The 24614-nt window shown below is 37.3% G+C and overlaps 2 protein-coding genes and 1 non-coding gene across 4 annotated transcripts in view; 2 read left to right on the top strand and 1 right to left on the bottom strand.

Annotated features, from left to right (window-relative positions):
* Positions 1–14400, bottom strand: part of tty (tweety) — an 86429-nt gene extending 72029 nt beyond the window's left edge. For both annotated transcript variants that reach the window (XM_034974427.2, XM_069502565.1), the window contains exon 1: positions 14143–14400. The gene's annotated coding sequence lies outside the window, so the exon portion shown is untranslated. The remainder of the gene's footprint in view (positions 1–14142) is intronic.
* Positions 14401–16564: 2164 nt separating this feature from the next.
* Positions 16565–23882, top strand: Nubp2 (NUBP iron-sulfur cluster assembly factor 2). Its single transcript, XM_034974426.2, has 5 exons — positions 16565–16580; positions 16761–16970; positions 17315–17591; positions 21285–21456; positions 23558–23882. Exons 2-5 carry the CDS (start codon positions 16860–16862, stop codon positions 23796–23798), a joined length of 801 nt encoding a protein of 266 aa, XP_034830317.1. The 5' UTR covers positions 16565–16580; positions 16761–16859; the 3' UTR covers positions 23799–23882.
* A 434-nt stretch (positions 23883–24316) lies between these two features.
* LOC117988029 (U1 spliceosomal RNA) lies at positions 24317–24478 on the top strand. The gene has a single exon (XR_004674386.1). It is a non-coding gene; the product is annotated as a U1 spliceosomal RNA (small nuclear RNA).
* The last annotated feature ends 136 nt before the right edge of the window (positions 24479–24614 follow it).

Below are 24614 nucleotides of genomic sequence, written 5' to 3'. Positions count from 1 at the left end.
GACATTTGGGGAAAAATCTGAAAACTGTGAATTTAGGGTTAGATCACACAAAAAAATTAAATTGTGGTCATGAACTATAATTAGTATTTTCAACTTTCGAAATGAGATAACTATATCAAGTGGGGTATCATATGAAAGGTCTTATACATTCTTACCTGTACATTCTAAAACAGATTTTTATTTATTTTTATGCATCATAATTTTTGAATTATCGTGCAAAATGTCGAAAAAATACGACTGTAGTACGGAACCCTCATTGCGCGAGTCTGACTCGCACTTGGCCGGTTTTTTATTCATATTATGAAGAAAAAAACAATACGTTGTCCAAAATTATCGATAAGATAAGCTTTGATCTTGAGCTTTTCCTAGCTACATCTACACATTGCTCAAAACAAATTGAAACGAAAAAGAATACTATATTTTATAATTTTTATAGTGTTTCACCTACACTTGAAGGAAATTTCTAAATAATTGTGTATGTAATGTAATGTGTATTTAAACACATCAAAAATTGCGAACCGGCAGGAATCGAACCCGCGTCTCCTGGGATCGCGCCCGACGCTCCAACCACTAAGCTACAGCCCGCTTACTGCCAGTGACGATATTTGTGATGTGTATGCTCACTCAGTACTGAAGCGACTGTTTCTGCCATCTAGTAGCGACATCTTTTTGCAGTTATCGAAACTACTTTCAAAGGCCCATATTACAATGCAGCTCTCCCAGGAGACGCGGGTTCGATTCCTGCCGGTTCGCAATTTTTGATGTGTATTTAAAATTATTTAAAAAGAATACTGTTTTTATCGATATTGCACAATTTATGTAGGTAGCTAATGCGACTCGTAATATTTTTTATTGCATGACCACAAACATGTTGTGTGTGGGGAGCTTACAAAAATAAAAACTTAAAACTTCAGTGTGTAGAATGAGCAAAACTAAACATCAACTAAGTAAATACTATGAATTCACTTTTATTTTGGCGCCAATCTTCTCTATATTAAAATAAATCGCTGAATGTGTTGCTGATCGCAAATCTCGAGAACAGCTGAAACATTTCGCTTATTCTTTTTCAATAATATTCCTTGAAGTACGAGGATGGTTCTTACTGAGAGAAAAATTTAAAAAATTGTCTGAAAAAGAATCGACGGTTAGGCGGTACGAAGTCCGCCGGGTCAGCTAGTAATCTATAAAACGAATAAAGATTAATAATATTTTATGTCATCATTATAATTCAGCTAAATCAAGTAAATAAGCTTAATTAAAGCAACAATCTATAATGCAAATAACCTACAACACTTGTAACCACGTTATCAGCTCTCCGGACGACACCCATGGCCTGGCACACTGGCCACTCCAAACTGATAACAGAGTGTGAACGATTTGCAACTGCATCAATGTACTTGTACTTAAATGTTTATTCACGGAACTATCGTTATCATAGGACTTTTACATGTCTGATGTCATTCTTTTTATCTATTATATGTACATATATAGTGGAACCTGTCTAAGCAGATGCATCATCATCATCATCATCATCATCATCATCATCATCATCATCATCATCATGATGATCAACCCATCGCAGGACATAGCACGGGTCTCCTCTCAGAAAGAAAAGGGTTTGCCCATAACAAGCTGGCCAAGTGCGGATTGGCAGGCCTCGCACACCTTCAAGAACATTATGGAAATGTTTCTCAAGCATACAGGTTTCCTCACGATGTTTTCCTTCACCGTTAAAGCAAGTGATATTTAATTGCAAAACGTACATAGCTCCGAAAAGTTAGAGGTGCGTGCCCGGGATCGAACCCCGACCTCCCGAACAGGAGTCCGACGTCTTTACCACTAGACTATCACCGCTTGTAAGTAGATGTAGTTGTAGGTGGTTGTAGTAAGCAGATGCAGTTCATTAGAACTTTTGTACTAGCCCTATCAAGTCTTTTTCAAACTTTTGTACTAGCCCTATCAAGTCTTTTTGAAACTTTTGTACTAGCCATATCAAGTCTTTTAAGTAAAAGCTTTTATATGAACGTTAAGAATCCCTAAATTCCTTTCTCTCAGTCCAGGGGGTTGATTCTAAATATTATATTTGATATTCAGACGCGAGAGATCAGCGTGATATGACATCTCCATGCAAAACTCAGCGATGATTAAGCGATCATCCAATCGAGTTTGTTTTTATGGAGACGACATACCGTGCGACTACCGTGCCAAATGCCAACTAAAGAATCCCCTTGCGAGCAATTGACTTTATTTGTCCCTAGACCGATTGGAATTTGGAAGTACAAAAAGTAATCTTCCATTTAGGCATAGGTAAGTCCCTTAGATCATTATTTCTAACCATTCGTCACGCCATAATGACATCATTCCTTAATTTAAAAGTAATTTGTAGATCGATAAATTATGATTGACGCAGATTTTGTTACCGTTACGAAATGAAATGATTCAATAAATCATGGTGAATTAAAGTAGTGCTAGGTAAGATGAGACGCAAAATTGTAGTACGGCCAATTTACTGGCTTTAATACAGTAATTGGTAAAACAATTAAGGTTAGTTACTGAGCTTGATAGTGGTAATATGAGAACTTCAAGCAAATGACCAAACATAGGGGACCAGATAACAAAATCTTTGAAGCAGTTCATTTCTTGATTCACTAATGTGGAAGTGTTGTGATGCGTCAATCAAAAACGCGAGCATCTGAGAGTGGACGGGAATCGCCAGTATCTATCGTGAGCTGTTTCGCTTGCGACGAATAGAACGAAGTTTGCTTTTCGGGTTGACTTCAAACGAGTCGCAGGGACAGGGAACCGCTGGATTCAGGCGGAACAATACCGTGGTATGTGGAAATAGAAGAACAGAAGATAATATATGCCCAGCAGTGGATGTCGATAATGATATGAAGATACTGACTGCCAATCTTCGCTAGTCGAAGAGGCACCCGAAGAAGAAGAATTTCTTAAACGCTTGGGATCGTAAGATAACGAACGCTGTTTTATTAAAACTGATGAGTACCAAATCGGGATAAATCATTCTTTGCAGTCATAATAGCAAAATTTATTAGACATAACTAGGATTCGCATTAATAGGGCAAGGAGTGTGGCGTTTTTAATAAGAAAATAATAATTGCGCTAACTTCTTTCACGGTTCCGGTCTCTCATTCTATGTTACCGCTATCTAAAATGTAGAGAAGAGAGCAAAATGTAAAAAGAAATCACCTTTGCATTATTGTTCTGTACTTATTTAACTGCTTTAATTGCGTAAGAGGCTGACATAATGCCTGTAACATGCCCGACTGAAATGTGTCGATTAAAACTGGTGTACTCGATAACGAACGTAACACACTTGTATTCCGTAATGTCGCGATCAATATCGTCGTTAATATCGACTCACGATGTGGGGTTCTTGACCTAGTTGCACCTGTTTAAGATGAATGGAATGATCCAGAAATTAGAACGCACACCACTTCGAATGTTAAATTCAGATGTCGAAAACCTCTACCCGGCACCACTCCATTTTAATACATTACAGCTTTTTCGATATACTTAACATGATCTTGGTTACTTTAAAACAGTATCTATTAATTTAATCTAACCAATTTAGACAGGCTTTGAATGTGAGTTCTCATTTATTTACACTCCAGTGGTTCTCATATAGATTTCTATCAAGTAAATGATTAACTATAATAATCTCACCTGATGGTTAATGACGTTACATCCGAGATAGAAGCGCGATAACTGATAGGCTTTACCATCTAAGGCCTTAACAGTTTTTGAGGACGAGCAGAGGCTTTGGAAGGATATATTATTTTTCTTTTACAATTCATCATGTTTCTTCGCTTGCAGTGAATTTTTGTGAAGAATCCTGTATTTATCTTGACAGAATTCTTCCATGTGTGTCGCATTGGATAGCAGAGTGGTGTCTAAGCTGTGTTGATATTCCTTTTTCTAAGAAAGTAGGGTTTAGCTCGAACTAAGCACTAAACAGATTGTACCCCATAACATGAATCAAGTCGCGGTCAAACACACCTAGGGTATATTATTTCGGCGAAGGATGCTCTACATTTATACTTAGAGTTCGTGCAATTTTATGTTCACCTACGTCCGGCCTTAGTCAGAGGTGTTGTCTTATTGTAAGTTCGTCCGGATAAAAATTTACATGTCCGACAAAGCATTCCCGACCTATTTTAGATCACGTCCGCAACTCGACGACGTCTGAATTTTTAAAAAGCCTTTTGAGTGTTCTAAGACTTCTAAGACATGCTATGCACGTTTCACCTGCCACCGGATCATTTTCAAGACTTTATAGTTTACTATTTAAATACTTAGCTATATTATCTAAAATTCATAAATAAAAATCCACCTCGTAGGATCACCACCATGTTACTTTCCTATTCCAAAATTCTCTTAAAATTGCCATGAGCGAGTAAGACCTACCTATAAGAATTTCTTAACTACTTATTTATTTTTGGTATTTGAGTAACTATGTTTTATGTTGTTCCATGGTTCTATTACCGTAGGTCAATTTTGTAAAACCTGCATCAATCATTATTACAATCTCAATTGTTGTGATTGGCTGAATTTGTGCGATTCTTGTTGCAACAACGCATTGTAGCCAATAATGAGCGAGCGTCAACCAATCAGAGGTGATTGCGATCACGACATTGTAGCTTTCATTCTACCGCAATCGAGCAGCTGGTCTATTGTGCTTTCATATTTTGTGCAAGTTGCTCCACAGGTTAAACTTCTATATGTATGTCGTTAACCTTTGACTATACTATTTACCCATCCTTCTTAAGTCTTCTCCACGCCTTCCACCCAAACTTTACATTGCCTTTGGTCTTTTCATATTCAGGCATTCACATTCCGTAGCTGGAATTATTTTTCCTGCTTTTGTAATTCTATGCGCGAGTAAAAAATTCCTGGTTTCTCATGGAATCTCAAACAGTAACACCTCCTTGTATCCATTCTACATTTTATAGAGGCAAACAAGGTACATTAGATACCTATACAATACACACTTACCATTTAAATTAATGTTTTAAATATGTTATAGTCAGATTTAGAAATCAATGATTTCTCGTTGCACTGCAATAGGTCAAGGTATCGATTGCGTCGATGCATGAGGCCAAATAAGTAAATGAATGCAATTGTGCGTCTGTCTGTCACAGTAAAAAAAAACATGGCTATCTACGTAAGTAAATTCCCTTTTAGAGCAAGCCATCTTGGACCTATAAATGGTGGCTGCCACAGACTATAGTTGAAGATTTTCAAAACGTAGGTCTTTCGCAACTTAAACAAGTTTATTGACATACTATCATCTCAAGTACAACCCATCGCTGGCCTAAGTATTACTTAGCACGGGTCTCCTCTGAGAATGCGATGAATTTAGGCCACAGTCTACCATGGTAGCCAAGAACCGATCGGCAAACTTCACACATCTTAGACAACATTATGGAGAATTCTTAGGCATGCAAGTTTCATCACGATGTTTTTTTTTTAAAACAAGTTATATTGAATTGCTTAAAACGCACATAATTCTGAAAAGTTAATTGTGCGTGCCCTAGATCGAATCCTAGACGCTCCAGATGGATTATTGAGCCTTGTACAGGATTCAACTGAATCTATTATCAACCAAAAAAAATTATTTCTGTAGACTGCAAGGCCAACATATTTTAAGATCCCCAACTCTATCGTATGGCATAACTACTGAGTTTCAAACACGAACATAGTGCTTTCCAGTTACCAATTTCAGTTCCGATGTACTGTTGAACTCACGAATTTAGCGCAGGCCTCTAGGTTGCGAAACTATATAATTTACCACTTTCGAATGCTCTCGAAAATGTTCTACCCGAACCGATAAACAATTTGTCAGTCCCATCAACCGAAACATTTCGTGTATTCCATCTACCAAATGTTATTTCTGTAAGGCCAACTGCAAAAGGTAATTTCTAATCCCAACCATGCATCGATATAATTATATAACAAGATATGGTCAAGGGAACAAAAATTTTCACGGTTTAGAAACCAAATAAATCAGCGCCACCTCTTAGATGCTAATGAACGACCCGTTGGAAATCCAGACGTCACTGAGGTTGCATTGGTGCTAAAGCACCACTGAGTCGGTGCCATTTTGTTTGTTCAATAACCCTGTCCATACGAAGTAATATATTATATAAGTCAATGAATCCCAACACTATCCATATGGCGTACCTACCTAATGAGGTCCAAACTATACTAGGGCCATTACGAAAGTGCGAACTGGGTCATAAATCATTTTGATCGCACTTCTCGCTCGCACTTACAGGTCTTATGGAACTGGAACCCGATGTCATGTAACAGCAACAAAAACCTTTGTCGATAGTCGATAACAGGTTACAAAAAGCGCCCATAATTTTTACCTGCGTCTACTACCTGCATCCGAACGACATCTTTTTATCGATAACGACATCTGCGGCATTCTCACAACCCTTAATCGTAATGATTTATGACCTAGTCCGCACGTTCGTAATGGCTTTACTAATAACGCTTTCCGTAGTCTTTCCGATTTAAGTTACTACTGTTGAGCTCACGTATTAAGAGCAGGCTTCTAGGCGAAACTATATAATTTACCATTTCCGAATGCTCTCGAAAATGTTCTAACCGAACCGATAAGAAATTTGTCAGTCCCATCAGCCCAAAACATTTCGTGTAAAGCATTTGTAAGGCGGTTTGTTTAAAGCTATGACTCGTAAGCGCGTCAAGCAGTCGTCGGTACAAATTGAGAGAGCTCTTATTTGAGGGGGAGTTGATTGGATTTTCAACCCTCCCGAAAACATCGACTCGCGTGTAGGTAAATTGAGAGAACTAAACCAAGTAATGGAATCAATAGATTATGATTTTTCCTTGAGCTTTAAAAAGAGTGATCAAATTGCTATGTATTTACAAAGGTACGCTTACACAGGCAATCAAAATTCCGCAATGCGACCACGCGGAGCAATTTACTGTAATACCCAGCAATGCCGGAAAATTTCAGCAATGTAATGCGAAATAATTGCTCCAGATTGCTCCACTTATTGCTCGAGATCGATCCATACGTATTGCCGAGCAACAACTGCTTAAAAAAATTGCCCATGCAAGCGCACTATGATGGAAAGATATGTTCAGCAGATCCCAGAGTCATCGCGTGGCCATTAGCGCGGATGGTAGCAAAAGAACCAATTCTAAGCGCACCCTGCGGCGGGCTCGAGATCTGCAGCGGCGGAGTACTTGAGCAAAATACAGTTTATTTCAGTCTACCCACCTACTCAGCGAATGACCCCATTTTTCAGAAATTATTCTTCTTATTTTCACTCTACAGTAGCTAAAAGACTTCAGTAAATCACTACCCAGATAGAGATGTGATATGGAAAACTGTGTGTATCACACCAATACCGCGCCAATTAAATAGTCGTTCTTGAAGTTAACCGCAAGACGCGTCGCAGTAGCATTTTTTAGGTATCAGTGGAGCGCGCGACGCGAGGGAGCGGAACACACCAGCCCGCACATTCGCCATCTGTATTAGTGTGAGTGCTACATCCGTACACAGTATACACGAGCACGTGGAGCAATATATGAGCGAGCTGCCGGGAACTATAGATAAGTACTTAGGCTCTTTACGCACAGCATCCAATCCGAATCCTCGATCAAAAGTATTCTTGATCCAAAGTAGCCATAGTACTATTTGTATGAGGGGTTGTGCACAAGGATCCCCATCATGGTTTCCAAAGCCATAAAATACCCTCATACAAATAGTAATAATAATATAATAAATAAATAAATACACTTTATTTGCACAACCACAAGAAGGATTACATTAAAGAATATAAAAAAAACACAGACAGAAGGAAGATACAAAAGGCGGCCTTATCGCTAATTAGCGATCTCTACCAGACAACCTTAAAGATTGGAAAGTATAAAGAAAACTAGCTTATGCTCGCGACTTCGTCCGCGTGGACTACAAAATTTCAAAACCCTATTTCACCCCCTTAGGAGTTGAATTTTCAAAAATCCTTTCTTAGCGGATGCCTACGTCATAATAGCTATCTGCATGCCAAATTTCAGCCCGATCCGTCCAGTAGTTTGAGCTGTGCGTTGATAGATCAGTCAGTCAGTCAGTCAGTCAGTCAGTCAGTCAGTCAGTCAGTCAGTCACCTTCTCCTTTTATATATATAGATTAGACTGCAGGTGGTGTGTAATATACCTACTAATAAACATACATTCAGATAACTGATACATACTAATACATAAACCACTAATACATGTATTAAATAATATGTATAATACCAATATACTAATAAAATAGACTAATATGTACTCTATAATCGTACTCTATAATAGTAGGTACATAGGCTAGTTCGAATCGAGAATTCTCGGATTTAGAAGTGCATTTGCAGTGCGGAAAGAGACTAAAAAGCATGTGTATGTAGTCTAATTTATAATAATAACTAGGGCCATTTTCGGCTGCCGCACCAACCCGTGCTTTCGTGATTCCTTTCGTCAAAGGTTGCCTGGAAGAGATCGCTTTAGCGATAAGGCCGCCTTTGCATGCTACATCTATTAGAATAAGATCCTGTATTGTGTTTTTTCAATGTTTACTTTGTGTTGTGTGCAATAAAGTGTCAATAAATAAAATAAATAAATAAAATAAAAAGCCTTACTGTAGTATATGAAGATATGCCTTACTGTGGTATAAGAATAGGAATAGGTATGTTGTGGGACAATTTATGCATTTTATGCTGCGACCCATTTAAAAAAATCTTTTTACAGCGCAGCGTCCTATTTTCCACACCGCAATCTGCAACAGCCGCAACAAAATAGAGCCTCAATAGCTCAACGGGTAAAGGAGTGGACTGAAAACCGAATGGTCGACGGTTCAAACCCCGCCCGTTGCACTATTGTCGTACCTACTCCTAGCACAAGCTTGACGCTTAGTTGGAGGGGAAAGGGGAATATTAGTCATTTAACATGGCTAATATTCTTTAAAAAAAAAAAAAAATTGTTGCACTTAACATTACTTACTTATTTAATAATTTTAACATACTCACTTATATAATACGTAAGTACTTAGTTACGTGGCTGTTATCATGTACTTAACCAGAAGTATTGAAAACTTTAGAGAAGAAAAATAAGTAATCTAAGTTAACAAGTTAAGGTGACGCAGTACGCTCGACCGAACCTGTTTGCTTTTCACTTGACAATGTATGAGAAAGGTGAGAGGCACGATGATTTTCACCGAAATCAAGGGTTTAGGAAAAGTATTTTTGAGAAAAAACTACTAGCTTTATGTTTACAAAGTATAGTTATTTCAACTAATGAATAAATAAACTATGGCTAATGTTAAATTCCTTTACAATTTTCATACCCCTAATCTTATTTATTAACGCCCAAAGTTGTCATAAATTTTGTGTTAAAATAGGAATCTTTTGAGGCTCGTAACTTTAAAACATATTTTTTTTAATGTTTCATATATCAATAAACCTAGATAATGGCGAGATTAATCGATATAATACTTAGTTTTGAGCATACAATATCAAATATTGTAGTAATTACCCTCCTACGTTTGTATGAAGAAAGCACCGAACTGAGCCCACTTAACACATTTTACTACGCCCGGTCACCATAGCCCGTATCCCCTGTTTGGCAATGCGCTTACGACATCTAGGCCATAAATCACCGGCATGGGGGATCGCCTATTATTGGATACATCCAGCTGAGAACGGTTTGTCTTATTAGTTTTATTCCCTTGCGGTCAGGGCGCCTGCGATCGTGATGTTCATTTATATGCTAAATATATATTTCGTGGTTATATTTTTTAATTATTGTTATAGTTAATCGATTGGGTTTTCTGCCAAATAACATGCCTATTAAATTATATAGGCAGGTATGTTTACGATTAAGACGAGTACCTACCTTACCTATTTAAGTAAATTCAAAATTAAAACCTGTAAAAAATGTAATATGACGTAGCGACTTTTACGTAGACATGAAAATACAAAACTCAAAAGTAGATTCATAAATTAATTATTGGTGTATGACTAGATTCTAATATGATTCTAATTATTAGGGTTCCGTACTTCAAAAGGAAAAACGGAACCCTTATAGGATCACTTTATTGTCTGTCTGTCTGTCTGTCAAGAAACCTACAGGGTACTTCCTGTTGACCTAGAATCATGAAATTTGGCAGGTAGGTAGATCTTATAGCTGACATTTGGGGAAAAATCTGAAAACCGTGAATTTGTAGTCACACAAAAAAAAAAATTGTGGTCATGAACTAATAATTAGTATTTTCAATTTTCTAAGTAAGATAACTATATCAAGTGGGGTATGAAATATGAAAGGTCTTCACCTGTGCATTCTAAAACTGATTTTTATTTATTTTTATGTATCATGGTTTTTGAATTATCTTACAAAATGTCAAAAAAATAAAAAATACGACTGTAGTACGGAACTCTCATTGCGCGAGCCTAACTCGCACTTGGCCAGTTTTTTAAAGCTGTGCCACACATTACCATTATGGTTCAAAAAATTCTCAACTTGAGGTAATGATGTGGGGGTGTCGTGGCCGGCGCGGGCGATGGGTTGAAATTGTTAACCTATCGCCAGTCTACTACTGAACATTGGTCTCAGAATGGCTTAGGCAATACCTAGTCTACCACTGGCCAAGTGCGGATTGACTGACTTTACACATCTTTAAGAGCATAATGAAGAACTCTCAGGCATGCAGATTTCTTCACCATTCTAAATTACAAGACTCCATGCCACAAGAAATAAATAAAAATTCAAGCCGGCATTTTCGTGAGCGGGATCACGATTAATTTCATGAAACGGCGACTATTTAATCTGCTTTCGAGACGAAATCTTTCCACGGCGCGAGATTTACGTAACCACAGAATAAATAAACAAAGTTCTTAAGGCCGAGAAGCCTAGAACGCCAAGACTGTTTTTATTTTTACAGATCTGTTGTCACAACTAATCTGTTGACAAAATTAACCCGGTACAATAAAGAACTGGTAAGTACTACATATGTTTCGACAAGGTTTCCATATTGTCCCGGGAATAGCTTCTAGTACCGCGAAAGATACGAGAAGCGATCGAAATTAGCCGCCACCCGAATTTCAATCGTGACAATGGAAATGGATGGATGCGTAGCCTCAGCGTGGAAACCGTTTTCTGACGCTAAATAAATATTATCGTTTACAATGGTACGGAACCCTTCCTTCGTGTGCGAGACCAACTCGCGCTTAACCGATTTTTTGTGGGATAATAAAAAGGCCGTAAAATCGATGTCCATATTTTAACACTTTCGAAATTCAAATAATGATCATCAAATAACTGTAAAAACGCAGGGCCATCCATGGCTTCTAAATATGCGACGCGCTGCGTGCAGGTAGTGCTGTGGCCTGTGAACCTAACCTACATCTACAGAACTCTACAAATTACGTAGCGGATTATGCATGCGCAGTGATGCTATATTTTTTGTTAATAAAAATATTAGCCATGTTAAATCACCACCGCTATTATAAATGCGAAAGTGTGTTCGTTTGTTGGTTTATCCTTCAATCACGTCGCAACGGATTGACGTGATTTTTTGCATGGGTATAGTTTAAGACATAGAGAGTGACATAGGCTTCTTTTTATCCCTGAAAAACAAAGAGTTCCCAGGGGATTTTTAAAAACCTAAATCCACGCGTACGAAATCGCGGGCATCAGCTAGTGACTAATTCCCCTTTCCTCTCCAACTAAGCGTCAAGCTTGTGCTAGGAGTAGACAATAGTGCAACGGGCGGGGTTTGCACCGTCCACCTTTCGGTTTTCAATCTACCTTTTCCCGTTGAGCTTGAGACTTTAAAATGTAGGATAAGGTATGTTATGTAGTATCATATATCTTTACTTTGTGGTAATAGGTATATGTTCCGTACATAATAATAGCTTGGTGATTGTCGCCAAATTTTAATCAAGCCAAAAGTACAACCACCCTCATAGTTATTATAAGTGTGACTCACGGGAGCGAGGGGTGCAGTAATGGCTTCACCTCCACCCTTATTTATACATTCAAATCCTAAGGTCACGGCCACACTGTGATAACTTATGCATGTATGTAGTTTTTTTTTTTTAAAGAATATTAGCCATGTTAAATAACTAATATTTTTCCTCCTCCTCCTCCCTTTCCTCTCCAACTAAGCGTCAAGTTTGTGCTAAGGGTAGGTACGACAATAGTGCAACGGGCGGGGTTTGAACCGCCGACCTTTTGGCGGGACGAAATTTGAAATGCAAAATTTAAATGCATTTTTATTGCACTTAAGATCGAATAAATTTTTTGTAATTTTTTGTTAGAACACTTTAGGATCAAACTAAGACACTTTTCAAAAAAGGGTAAAACACACTATTATGACCTATTTTTGCCATATTTTAATTATTCCAAGCCCCAAGGGTGTGATGTCATCAAGTACTGCATTAGGTCAGGCCAGGTGTGCGCACATATGTTTTATTCATACATGGCACACGCTTAACTAAACAAATAAGCTATTTATACACAATGCAAGTTGTATTCTGATTTTACAAGACGTACCTACATAGCTCTTCCAACATCAATGACCTATACAGTTGCCTACTTTTAGGCTGAGATCTATAGAGCGCACTTTGACTTTGCTCAGACTTAAGATTGAGTTAAAACGATACAGATTTATGTGAGAGATGTAGCTCTGTCTCAAGTCTAAGCAGAGTCAGAGTGCGCTCTATTGATCTCAACCTTAGAGTATTTTATACCTATGGTACTCGACATGGCAATCGATGTATGAGGCGGGCAGACGGCCTGCACATCAGCACGTCACCCGCGCTATCCCGCTCCGTGTTAGCGCGGCGGCTGTGCGGGTGTGCGAGGCATCGCCACCCCGAATGCCATCTCGACCTGTCGCGTACTATGTTACTGCCAGTTTCGAAGTTTTCGGAACTGGTCAAGTGCGAGTCAGACTCGCATCAGAAGGGTCTTGTACCATCGTAAGGGATAGTGCATTTGGGTTCCCCGACCTCACTCCATGAAGCCCTCGGCAACCTGGGCAGTCTACTCGGCTTCTGGAGCGAGCTTGGATGGCTGGAGTGAAGACTTCAGCGGGGAAGGGCGATGCACGCACAACAAAAGAAGTCTAAGAAGAAGGGATTGTGCTTTTTAATTTTTATTATTTGTTATTGTAGCTGCACACAGTAAAAATATCAACTCTCTATGGTTCACGAGATACAGCCCGCTAACAAACAGACAGACTGACAGGCATACTGATGGACAACTAAGGCTCAGTAATAGGATCCCGTTGTCACCCTTCAGTACAGAACCCTAAAAATGAAAAGACCATCTGCTAGATACTTTAAAACTAACTAGGTATGTACATTAATATAATCTATGAAACCTAAACATTAGTATGTAGTCATCATCATCATGATCAACCCATAGCCGGCTCACTACAGAGCTCCTCTCAGTACGAGAAGGGTTGACCATAGTCCACCAGTGGCCAAGTGCAGATTGACAGACTTCCCACAATTTTGAGAACATTATGGAGAACTCTCAGGCATGTCTACCAATCCGTACTTGGCCAGCATGGTGGACTATGATGGCCAAACCCCTTCTCCTTCTGAGAGAAGACTTGTGCTCCACTGAGCACCGGCGGACCGGCGATGGGTTGATGATGGTGATAATGAATAAAGTACCTAACTAAGGAATCATTTTATGGAGGTACCTACTCAGTAAAACAATAGTCAATCTATTTATATATATTTTCTTTACCTAAGTATTTAAATAAAAGAAATCAAAAATTCTAGACACTACTAAAGAATAGAGGTGTGGCTTAAAATAAATAAACAATTGGGAAACCAATACCTACTATGATAAATAGATAAGATATAATTATATGAGTTATGAGCTTAGGTTTAGGTTTATAGTTATGACTGCAATCGATTATCGAGCACTCTTTCGGAACCATTCGGATTGGATCGAAATACGAAACAGCTTGAATGAGTGCCGGCTAACTAAGACGCAAGCAAGTACCCATGACAAACGACTCAGCAATTGATTTTAACAAATAAATTGAATTAAATTAACATAAAAACCTTAAGAATAATGCAAAACTATTACGAAAAATACCTTAAAATAGCTCAAATCGTAGAACAGCGGTCCAAATCTCGTGCCGTGGGGACAAAACCTTGCACAGCCACACTCAACTCAAATAAAACACACTACAGAGAAGTTCACAAAGAAAAATAATCAAAAATGATAACTGTAACGATATCACGAACGATTTGTGTCAGAAAACGTCCAACAGTCTGTTACAAAAGAGAAGAAATTTAGCATTTCTTAAAATAAATACCGGCACACAACAAACGCGTCCACTTCCCAAAAATCCTAAATAAAACTGAAAAAAATCAAACGTGTCGCCAGATGGCGGTTTGCAACGCATGCGCTGTCAAACTGTTTACTGTCATCAACGTCATTCACAGACTATAACTCAAAAACCAAAATCATATCGAAAACTAAACGCAACGACAATGCGAAAATAGGTACATTGTACACTACTCTCAGACGCTCAAAATACCTGTGATTGTATGCAAGGAGGACCCCATAGATTATCTACTATATGGACGACCCTGTCTAAGGACCTCGCTTTCTTGTCGGTCTGTTCGGATTAGATAGATATAGGTTCGTGGTACCCACAGACCAGGCACGACCATAGATTATCTACTATATTACTAGAGATAGATGTGCGACTTAAGTTTTCTTTTTCAAAGTTACGCGTGTGCTCACATCTAGAGGGCACTAATAGCGCCCTAGGCGTGCGAGAGCGCGAAAATTTAAATGCTATTTATAAAAGTACTTTACTAGCATATTTTATACTTTTGAACGTTTTTAAAAAATATCAATAATTCCATTAACGTTTGTTTAAAACATGTCTAAAAATATATATTACAAGACGTCTCTTTAAGATACTAAATTATAAAACACTATACCTAGAAATAAAAAGGTTTTAAGGTTTTGTAAAGTATTTTATTTTCATAAATTCGTAACTAGGTACATAAAATACATACCCAAATTCAAGACCCACGAGATTGTGAAATAGGTAACGCTCAAATCCAAAATTTTTGGTTATTTACTTTTCATAACTTTCATATTACTACCACAACTGGTGTATTTCAACGATCTTCAAACTGGTGATTGCAAATTTGACAATTCGTAACTAGGTATATATTTCATCATCAGTCTTGATTTCTAAATGTTGTCCTACTATCTCTTTTCATTGTTTAAATGGTTTCATAGAGAGGAGTAGCCAGGTTTTGGAAAGCCATGCAAACATCTGAAAAAATAGTAACATAAAATATGCATTAGTCTATACTTACTTATTGTACTTAATTAGTTGATAGTTGATACCTATAATATAAAAATAACTTAGTCAATAAAGTTCAAAACAAATGTTGTAAGTACACTTAATTACAAAACAAAAAATTTACAGAATTAGTAGTTAATAATCCACAGCAATATGATAAATGCAAAAGTGTGTCAACCTGTCTATATGCTAGCTTTTTACAGTAAATTTGTGTAACCGTATATGATGAAAGTTAGTACAGAGATAGGTTGCCACCAGGTAAGGACATAGGCTTCTTTTGTCACGGAAAAATCAAACAGTTCCCATGGGATTCTCAAAAACCCTAAATCCACGTAGACAAAGTGGTGGTCAGGCTATCTCTGTACCAAACAGATGATCTGTTTGGTACAGAGATAGCTTTCATCAGACGGTTGTAACTTGTAGGCCACTTTTATCCCGGAAAATTGGACTTCTCACGGGATTTCTAAAATAGTTTTTTCGAGCGGACGAAATCGCAGGAATTATATAGGTACCTAATGTCCTAATGGTGCCTTAATGGTGCACAGAGTTTGACTCATTGAAGTAATTTTGAGTTAGATTACGAGTGAGCTGATTTTATACTTACCGAATTAGTCACATCCAGACACACATCGAGATCTCCGTGGCATTTTTCTGCACAAATATATTCACAGAAAAATCATTTCACAAAGCAAAAACAAGTCCGTAATCCGTAGCCGTGGTCAGTCGTTCAGGCATGAATCGAGTCCGTAAATCAATCCTTAGAATATAGTTATCGAGGTGGTGAAAGGAAATACAGACTACAGAGTCCTGTTATTAAAGCAGGGTCAGATAAATTTAACAGAAATATAAATATTTACTACAGCACACGAAAACATGAAAAGTTGGTTATAATCACAGAGGTTATAATTTATTAATGTCATTAAAATTACAGCAATGTGCCCGCCATCTGTTGACGTCTTTTGTAAACTCTTATCTATTTGTTTAGCCGTGCTCGCGCTTAGATGGCACCACAAGCGAATTTCAATTTGCGATTTTTTAATGTTCTGGAGTTGCACCCCTATGGGCACGACTTATTCTGAAATGTTTGCGATGGCATATTTTTGGCATTTTCAGGAGTCGAGCTTGTGAGCTTGGCAGATTATGGCAGATTTTTAGCACGTCTTGGGCAGATTCAACATTTTTGAGATGGTCACACGGACTGTCGGCGATTGTCTAAAACCTGCATCAATCATTATTACAATCTCAATTGTTCTGATTGGCTGAATTTGTGCGATTCTTGTTGCAACAATGCATTGTGGCGAATAGTGAGCGAGCATTAACCAATCAGAGATGATTGCGATCGTGACATTGTAGCTGTCAAACAACCGCGGTAGGGCCACAGTTGTCAAACTGAATAAATAAAAAAGTTTGTTTTTCGAAAAATAATCTTCTGTCGTCTAACGTATTTATTGGTATTTATCTAACAAAATCTCACAAAATAAAGATGTTGGAAAATGTAAAACGTGTTATATTAGTTCTATCTGGTAAAGGAGGTGTGGGAAAATCTACAGTCAGCACACAATTAGCGCTAACACTAAAAGAAAGAGGTTATAAGGTACTCACGGATTTTTTACACTTGTCTTGATTATAAGGCTAGAACTCGTCGCAGTTCTATTAGCACCGTTCTTGTTATACTATAAGTAGTATAAATTTACACAAAAAATCATTTCAATCCAGGCCGTCGTCGTCGTATCGGGGGAATCAGAAGAAAAGCTGTACATGGTAGCTAATGTTAAGGAATATACCTTAGGGGCCACCGAACCGATGACGGTTGGATTAAGATATTACTACTTATAGGGCTTTGCAATATTGTTATTGTTTTAATTTTTAGAGGGTTTTCGTGTCGGAGGTTTTTAAATTTTAGATCAGTAACTTACCTATTGTTGTCATTTACTTTAGGTTGGATTACTCGACATTGACCTATGTGGCCCCAGTGTACCTTACATTTTAAATTTAGAAGACCAAAACATTCACCAAGGACAAGGATCAGAGGGTTGGATTCCTGTATATTTGGACAAAGAACAAAGACTAGGTGTTATGTCTATAGGCTTTCTATTGAAGTCCCGCAATGATGCTGTAGTGTGGAGAGGGCCTAAGAAGACTTCTATGATCAAGCAGTTCTTGGAAGATGTATACTGGCAGGATTTGGATTTCCTAGTGATAGACACACCTCCAGGTATATTGTTTTTAGTTAATTATTATTAGCCAACCCCCCCTTACTTCACTCAAGTTAAATTTTTGAAAATCTAAACTTTTTATACAAACTTTTAAACAAATTTTTGATACAAACTTTCATCCCTGTTTAACTTAGTAAAAAAGTGGTTCTATTTGGTCATAAATTAATAATGTCCAATGGTGGACATAGATCTCTTATAGAGACTTCCTGTCATAGAGGTCATAGATTTATGAGTAGATTTAGACTTTTGGTTACTATGACTACTGACTAATGTTATTAGGTTGTCACGAAAATAAAAAGGCGTAATTAAATTATAAAATTGGTTTCTTGTATTTAATAATATAGAATGCACTGATGTACTCGTAATCCACTGCTGATACTCTGCTCCATCATATATAAGAGGTTATGGACCTATAAACGTGATTAAAAAGAGAAAAAATGAGTCATCACGTGCACATAGAGCCATTGAAACGTGAAAATTACGATACATGGAGGATCCATGCAAAAGCGCTATTGTCGAAACTTGGCCTTTGGAGATATGTTTCCAATAAAATTGTAAAACCATCCCAAGACGGTGATGAGTTAAATAAATATTTAGAAAAAGAAGGATTAGCTTTAGCCGAGCTACTACTAATAATATCACCTAGCGAATTAAAGCAAGTAAAAAATTGTCAAACAAGCAAAGATGTTTGGAATACGCTTCAAAGCATATATTACAGCAAAGGTCCTGCAAGAAAAGCAAGTCTATTAAAAGAATTAATATTGAGGAAGATGAAAGATGATGATAATATTGTCGATCACTTGAATAAATTTATGGATATCGTCGATAAGCTAGCAGATATGGTCATACCAATTAACAAAGATCTACTTAGCATAATGATGCTGTACAGCTTACCTCAATCTTTTGAAAATTTTAGAATTGCAATAGAATCTAGGGATGATCTACCAGATCCAGACAACTTGAAAATAAAGATAATTGAAGAAGCTGAAGCAAGAAAAAATATAGCTAGTACGAGTGAACAAAACTCTGAACAAGAGGCGCTATATAGTAGACAACGTGGCAAAAATAAGAAACATATTGTTAAATGTTTCAAATGCAAAAAGAAAGGGCATAAAGCTAATGAATGCTGGTCAAAAGTGGACCAAGGTAATAAAAATAATGCAAATCTATGTTGTTCAGAAGAAACATGCCTAAATACGTATGATAATAAAGAAAAAATGAAGAAGTGGTGTCTTGACAGCGGCTGTACGTCACATATGAGTCATGAATCGGAAAGATTCATTAATATGGATAAAGCTGATAGCAAAACGTTAAGGTTAGCATCAGAAAACTGTCTTGCAAAAATCGAAGGACGTGGTCCAGCAAAACTTTACATTAATAAAATACCAGATCTAAAACTAACTGAAGCCTTGTACGTACCGTCGCTGACCACAAACCTAATGTCAGTTGGAAAGATAACTGATAAAGGTGGAACAGTCTTATTTAAACAAAAAAATGCTACTGTGATGCGAAATAATAAAATTCTGTTAAAGGCAGAGAGGCACACAGACGGTTTATACTACGTTAAAGAAAACTTAGAAGAGAAAGCTAATTACTGTGAAGCAAGTAATATGCAGCAATGGCATAGAAAGTTAGCACATCTTAGTGAAGGACAAATGCGAATAGCACTTGATAAGAAAATTATGGAAGGCTTAAAATTCAATATAGGTGACACAGTTAAAGACTGTGAAGTCTGTGCTAAAGGCAAAGCAACAAAACTGCCGTTTAATGTATCTAAAAATGAGCAACGAACAAATGAAAGATTACAAATTGTGCATACTGATGTATGTGGTCCCATGAGACAGCTATCGAAGGGGGGTTCCAAATACTTCATCACATTTACAGATGATTATTCAAGGTATACAAGAGTATATACAATGAAAACTAAGGATGAAGCTCTAACAAAATTTAAGGAATTCAAAAATGAGGCTGAAAGATTTACAAAAAATAAGATAGTATGTTTACAAAGTGACAATGGGACAGAATACATTAACAATAATTTTGACAAATATTTAAAAGATAATGGCATCAAAAGGAGACTTTCTGCACCATACACGCCAGAACAGAATGGCTTAGCAGAAAGAAAAAATAGGACATTGCTTGATAAAGCTAGATGTATGTTGATAGACGCTAATATGAATGAAGTTTTTTGGGCTGAAGCTATTAATACAGCTAACTACTTGGCAAACCGTAGTCCTTGCACAAGTATTGATAACGCGACTCCATTTGAAAAATGGGTGAAGAGAGTTCCGTCTGTAAGACATTTTCACATATTCGGAACTAAGGCGTTTGTACTTAAAAAAGGAAAGAAAAACGGAAAATTTGAAGCCAGAGCGACACCTGGAATTTTCGTAGGATATTCGGAAAATCATAAGGCATACCGGATTTTCAACCCAAAAACAGACAATGTAATGATTAGCAGAGATGTCAAAGTACTAGACAAAATGTATTATGAAAACGAGAACAAAGAAGAACGAAAACAAGATGTAGTTGATAAAAATGAAATAGAAATTATATTTTTTCCTGAAAAAGAAAATGTACAAAACAATGAAGGTTTGAAAGAACATGAAATTGATGAATCAGAACCGGAATTGAACAATGATGAAATATTTGTTGATGCAACTACAGAAATAGATGAAATAGATCGTGAAATGTGTACAGATAATGAAGTCGAACTGACTAGTTCTACTGATAAAAGACAGAGAAACGCACCAGCATGGCATCAAGATTATGACATGGATGCTGAACAATCATTCCTCTGTGAAATAGACGAGAACATTGATGAATGGGAAGATGCAATAATAAGCGAGATTGAATCTCATCTTAAAAATAATACTTGGAAAGTTGTACACAGGAATGAAAGCAAGAATTTAATAGATAGTAAAATGATTTTAAAATATAAGTACAATGCAATGGGAGAAATAGATAGACGAAAAGCACGACTTGTGGCGCGTGGGTTTAATCAGAAAGAAGGAGTTGATTACACTGAAACATTTGCCCCTGTTGCGAAAATGAGTACTGTTAGACTACTTATTGCACATGCAATTGAAAATAAAATGAAATTATCCCAACTAGACGTGTGCACTGCATTTTTAAACGGCGATATAGATGAACAAATTTATATGAAGAAGCCGAAAAATCTGGATAAATATTTAAAAAATATAGTTACACACGGAAAAGACAAAGAGTTGATTAGAAAAGCAAAAGAAATGCTGCTAGATATAAATAGATATAAAAATAATGGGATATGTCAACTAAACAAAGCCATATATGGTTTGAAACAGGCAGGAAGACAATGGTTCTTAAAGTTACATGAGAAATTGTTGGAAATCGGATTTAAGAATTCTTCAGCGGATCCTTGCTTGTATATATTAGAAAAAGGAGGAGAAAAGCTATTTGCAAACATAATTGGTTTCTTGTATTTAATAATATAGAATGCACTGATGTACTCGTAATCCACTGCTGATACTCTGCTCCATCATATATAAGACTTCCACACACCTGAATCTAGTGGCACTTATTTGATGTTTGTCCACCTAGTGGGCTTTAGATCCCAACGACTATCATTCTAAGAACCATGTGGCCCGCCCACTTCAGCTTAGCAACCTGGTGGTTTTGATACATAATTATACCAAAATTATGATAATTTCCAGGAACATCAGATGAGCATATAACGGTAATGGAGAACCTCCGGAATGTGCCACAGTGTTCCGCCATACTGGTGACAACTCCACAGGAAGTCGCCATAGAGGATGTACGGAAAGAGATCACTTTCTGCAGAAAAACTGGAATTCCTATCATGGGCATCATTGAGAATATGAGTGGGTGAGTATGTCCCGAAAGGTACAATGTACACATACCTACAGATTGCAGTGGAGTCTAGACTCTAGAGCACAGACTACAGTGTATAACCAGAGAAAGCATCTTTTCAGGGTACTGAAAGAAAAAAAACCTGTCAAGGGTGATTCAAACTACCACACAAGATATATTTAACACTTTAATGTAGAACACTGCAAGTTAATGACGGACTGCGCCATCTATATGTGAATAGAATATAATAGAATATGTTTTTTATTCAAGTAAACTTTTTAGAAGTGCTTATATTATATAGTCAGGTATACTTAATAGTCAGGTAGTTTTAATTTACCACTGGCACAGAGTACATTATATATCTGGAATAGAGATGTCAGCTAATCTTTCGTAGTGGCGCCATCTGTTTCTAATTGCAGTAACTATTGTATATAATTTATTTTTAAATTTTTCCGGCCTTGGATACTAGTTTTTTAGGTCAACTATATAGCTATACGTACAATAGTGTGCAGGTTTGATTCATATATACTATTTTTATAGGTAGTGACTTCAAAGAAAATACGAATCAAAAATTATAATCCCGCTTAGGTACACGTCGCAATATGGCAGAAATTCAGTCTTATTCTTAGTTCGGCCGCATTGTTTATTATTTTATACATTGAAAGAAGTACTTTCAGTACAAAAAGTTGAGGTAATAAAACAAAACCTGTAATTTATTATTTAAAACTAAATTTTATTTTTTCTTTACACATGATGATGATGATATTTTGTACTGCATCCTCTATATTATTATGTTGAATTTAGCATGAATTTATAAGTGAATATCCCAGCAGTACACTTCTACAAAGGTTGAATGGATGGATCACGAATGCAGTTACACTGCGTAAACTAAAATGTAGCACAAACATGGATGTCAAGGTTGCTGTAGTACCCTTATTATAAATGCAAAATTATTTTTATTTGTTGGTTTGTCCTTCAATCAAGTCGCAACGTGCAACGGATTGACGTGATTTTTGCATGGGTATACTATAGACTATACCGGTCTATATGTACAGTCTATGGGTATAGATATAGACCTGGAGAGTGAAATAGGTTACTTTTTATCCCGGAAAATCAAAGAATTCCCTCAGTATTTTTAAAATCCACGCGGATGAAGTCGCGGGCTTCAGCTAGTAGCATAGGAGTAATAGTGTTCAGTGGCTAGTAAACTTACCTTTTGAAAGCCATATCCTATTAAACTGGCATAGGCATAAGCCATTACCTAGTAAACTTTTTGAAGTCGTAGAGATACCAGCCAGACTACAGTGCGACAAGGCTCTCTTGCCAGTTGCCACTTGATTGACATTGACAGGTGGGCGTTGTTGGAGAACAAAGGCGAATAGGTATTCAAACAAGAACAAAGGGGACACTTGACAGCACCGTTAGTTCCGAATTTCGCCACGCGCCAAGATAGCCTTGTCGCACCCAGTCGCACCGTAATTTATTTTTTAATAAAACGCCATCTAGTTCTAATTGCACAAACTAAAATTATAGAGATTTTTTACACCAAACAACATTCGTTCTATCTGTGAAGAGCCTGACCACTGGTTCGGAATGCCGTTCCTACCGAGAAGAACCAGCAAGAAACTCGGCGGTTGCTCTTTTTAATTTTTCAATTTACAATGTTATTATGTGATTCAGTTAATTAAATCTTTCGTGAACATACTTTTTTTTGTAATGTTTCAAATTCATTGTTTTCGGTTTTTTTCGTTTACTTGTGCTGTAAGACCTACTTACCTGCCAAATCTCATGATTCTAGGTCAACAGGAAGTACTTTATAGGTTTTCTTGACAGATACGACGTACAGACAGACAGACAACAAAGTGATCCTATAAGGGTTCCTTTTTTCCTTTTGAGATATGGAATTCTAAAAAGAAACTTATAGGATCACTTCATTGTCCATCATGGAGGATGGATGCATGTTATCTATGTGCCTTTCATCATAATTGGTTCAGTGGTTGAGCATTAAAAAGGAAACAAACAGACACTGTTGCCTGTATCATATTAGTATGGTAATATTTATATTTAGTCCGACATGTGGTTGGACTATGTGCTTATGTTTATTTTTTATTTCTAGCTATGAATGTCCATCGTGCAGTTTATGCACGAACATATTTTCAAGTGGTGGTGGGAAGTCCCTGGCAGAGCTATCCAAGTTACCTTTCCTAGGATGCATTCCCATAGACCCTAGAGTAGGGGCATTGGCGGGAAAAGGTGTGGCTGCTGTCAAAGAGTTGCCAGACTCACGCACTAGTCGAGTGTTCAGTGATTTAGTTGTAAGAATTAATGAGACAAGCTCAAATGGCTCATTGAATTAAGTTATTAATTATTATTTGTTGAATAGTACTTATACAATTTTTATGTAAATAATTGTTCAGAATAAATAGTATTCTTTTAATAAATTGAAACGTTTTATTTCTGCCCTTTGATTTTAAGGTTCAAGGACTAAAAGACTAAAATCGTACTTTTGGCATGAATTTTGACAGAAAAAGTTAAAATGGCGCATGAGAAGTTAAATTTTACGCGTTATAAGTATGTATTTGTTTTGTGATCACGAGTTTACGCCACCGTTTTGCAACCACATACAAATGCGTCGGTGTGCTAAAGGTAGGTATCGGTGTCTGAGATGTGCTGCCATCTAGTGTAATCTAGGTAACTACTAAGGTACACACTACGCAAAGTACGTCTACCAGTGACGTCCAACGTTCCAAGCACTTTTCTTTGTAACTTAGATGTTCACCGCTAGAAGTCGCTGTACCACTTTGACGTGGTTGCACATTGCGCTATGTCGACTTGCTCGCATGCAATGACGACCCCCGTGCTGACTAGAATTAGCATACTTACCTGGCATAGGAGACACCGTGATCAAGAAGGCGGTTCTCCCAGAGCGAGGCCCTTCCATTGCACTGCGGCTGGGTTGACCTCTGCGATTATCCCTAATGTGGATAACTCGGATGCGTAATTTTTGGTAGTGGGGACTGCGTACGCGCCGTCCCCCCAGAATACCTGTATAGAATGAGAATCTCAATTCTCACTTGGGGTGTGGGGAGGGATCTCATCGTATTGAATCCGTCATGTTGAGTTGAGGTAAGAGGTTTATTAAAAGACATTAATGCGCCGATATTCAAAACTTT

This window comes from Maniola hyperantus, chromosome 13, assembly GCF_902806685.2.
Source record: "Maniola hyperantus chromosome 13, iAphHyp1.2, whole genome shotgun sequence".
NCBI classification, from domain to species: Eukaryota; Metazoa; Arthropoda; class Insecta; order Lepidoptera; family Nymphalidae; genus Maniola; species Maniola hyperantus.
This window is presented reverse-complemented; position numbering and strand designations above follow the sequence as displayed.

What these genes read in the sequence shown, in the direction of transcription:
- Nubp2 (XM_034974426.2), top strand. Translation starts at nt 16,860, where the DNA reads ATGTTGGAAAATGTAAAACGTGTTATATTAGTTCTATCTGGTAAAGGA. An exon ending in TAAAAGAAAGAGGTTATAAG is followed by an intron (nt 16,971 to 17,314) that starts GTACTCACGGAT and finishes CATTTACTTTAG; the next exon opens with GTTGGATTACTCGACATTGA. An exon ending in AGTGATAGACACACCTCCAG is followed by an intron (nt 17,592 to 21,284) that starts GTATATTGTTTT and finishes GATAATTTCCAG; the next exon opens with GAACATCAGATGAGCATATA.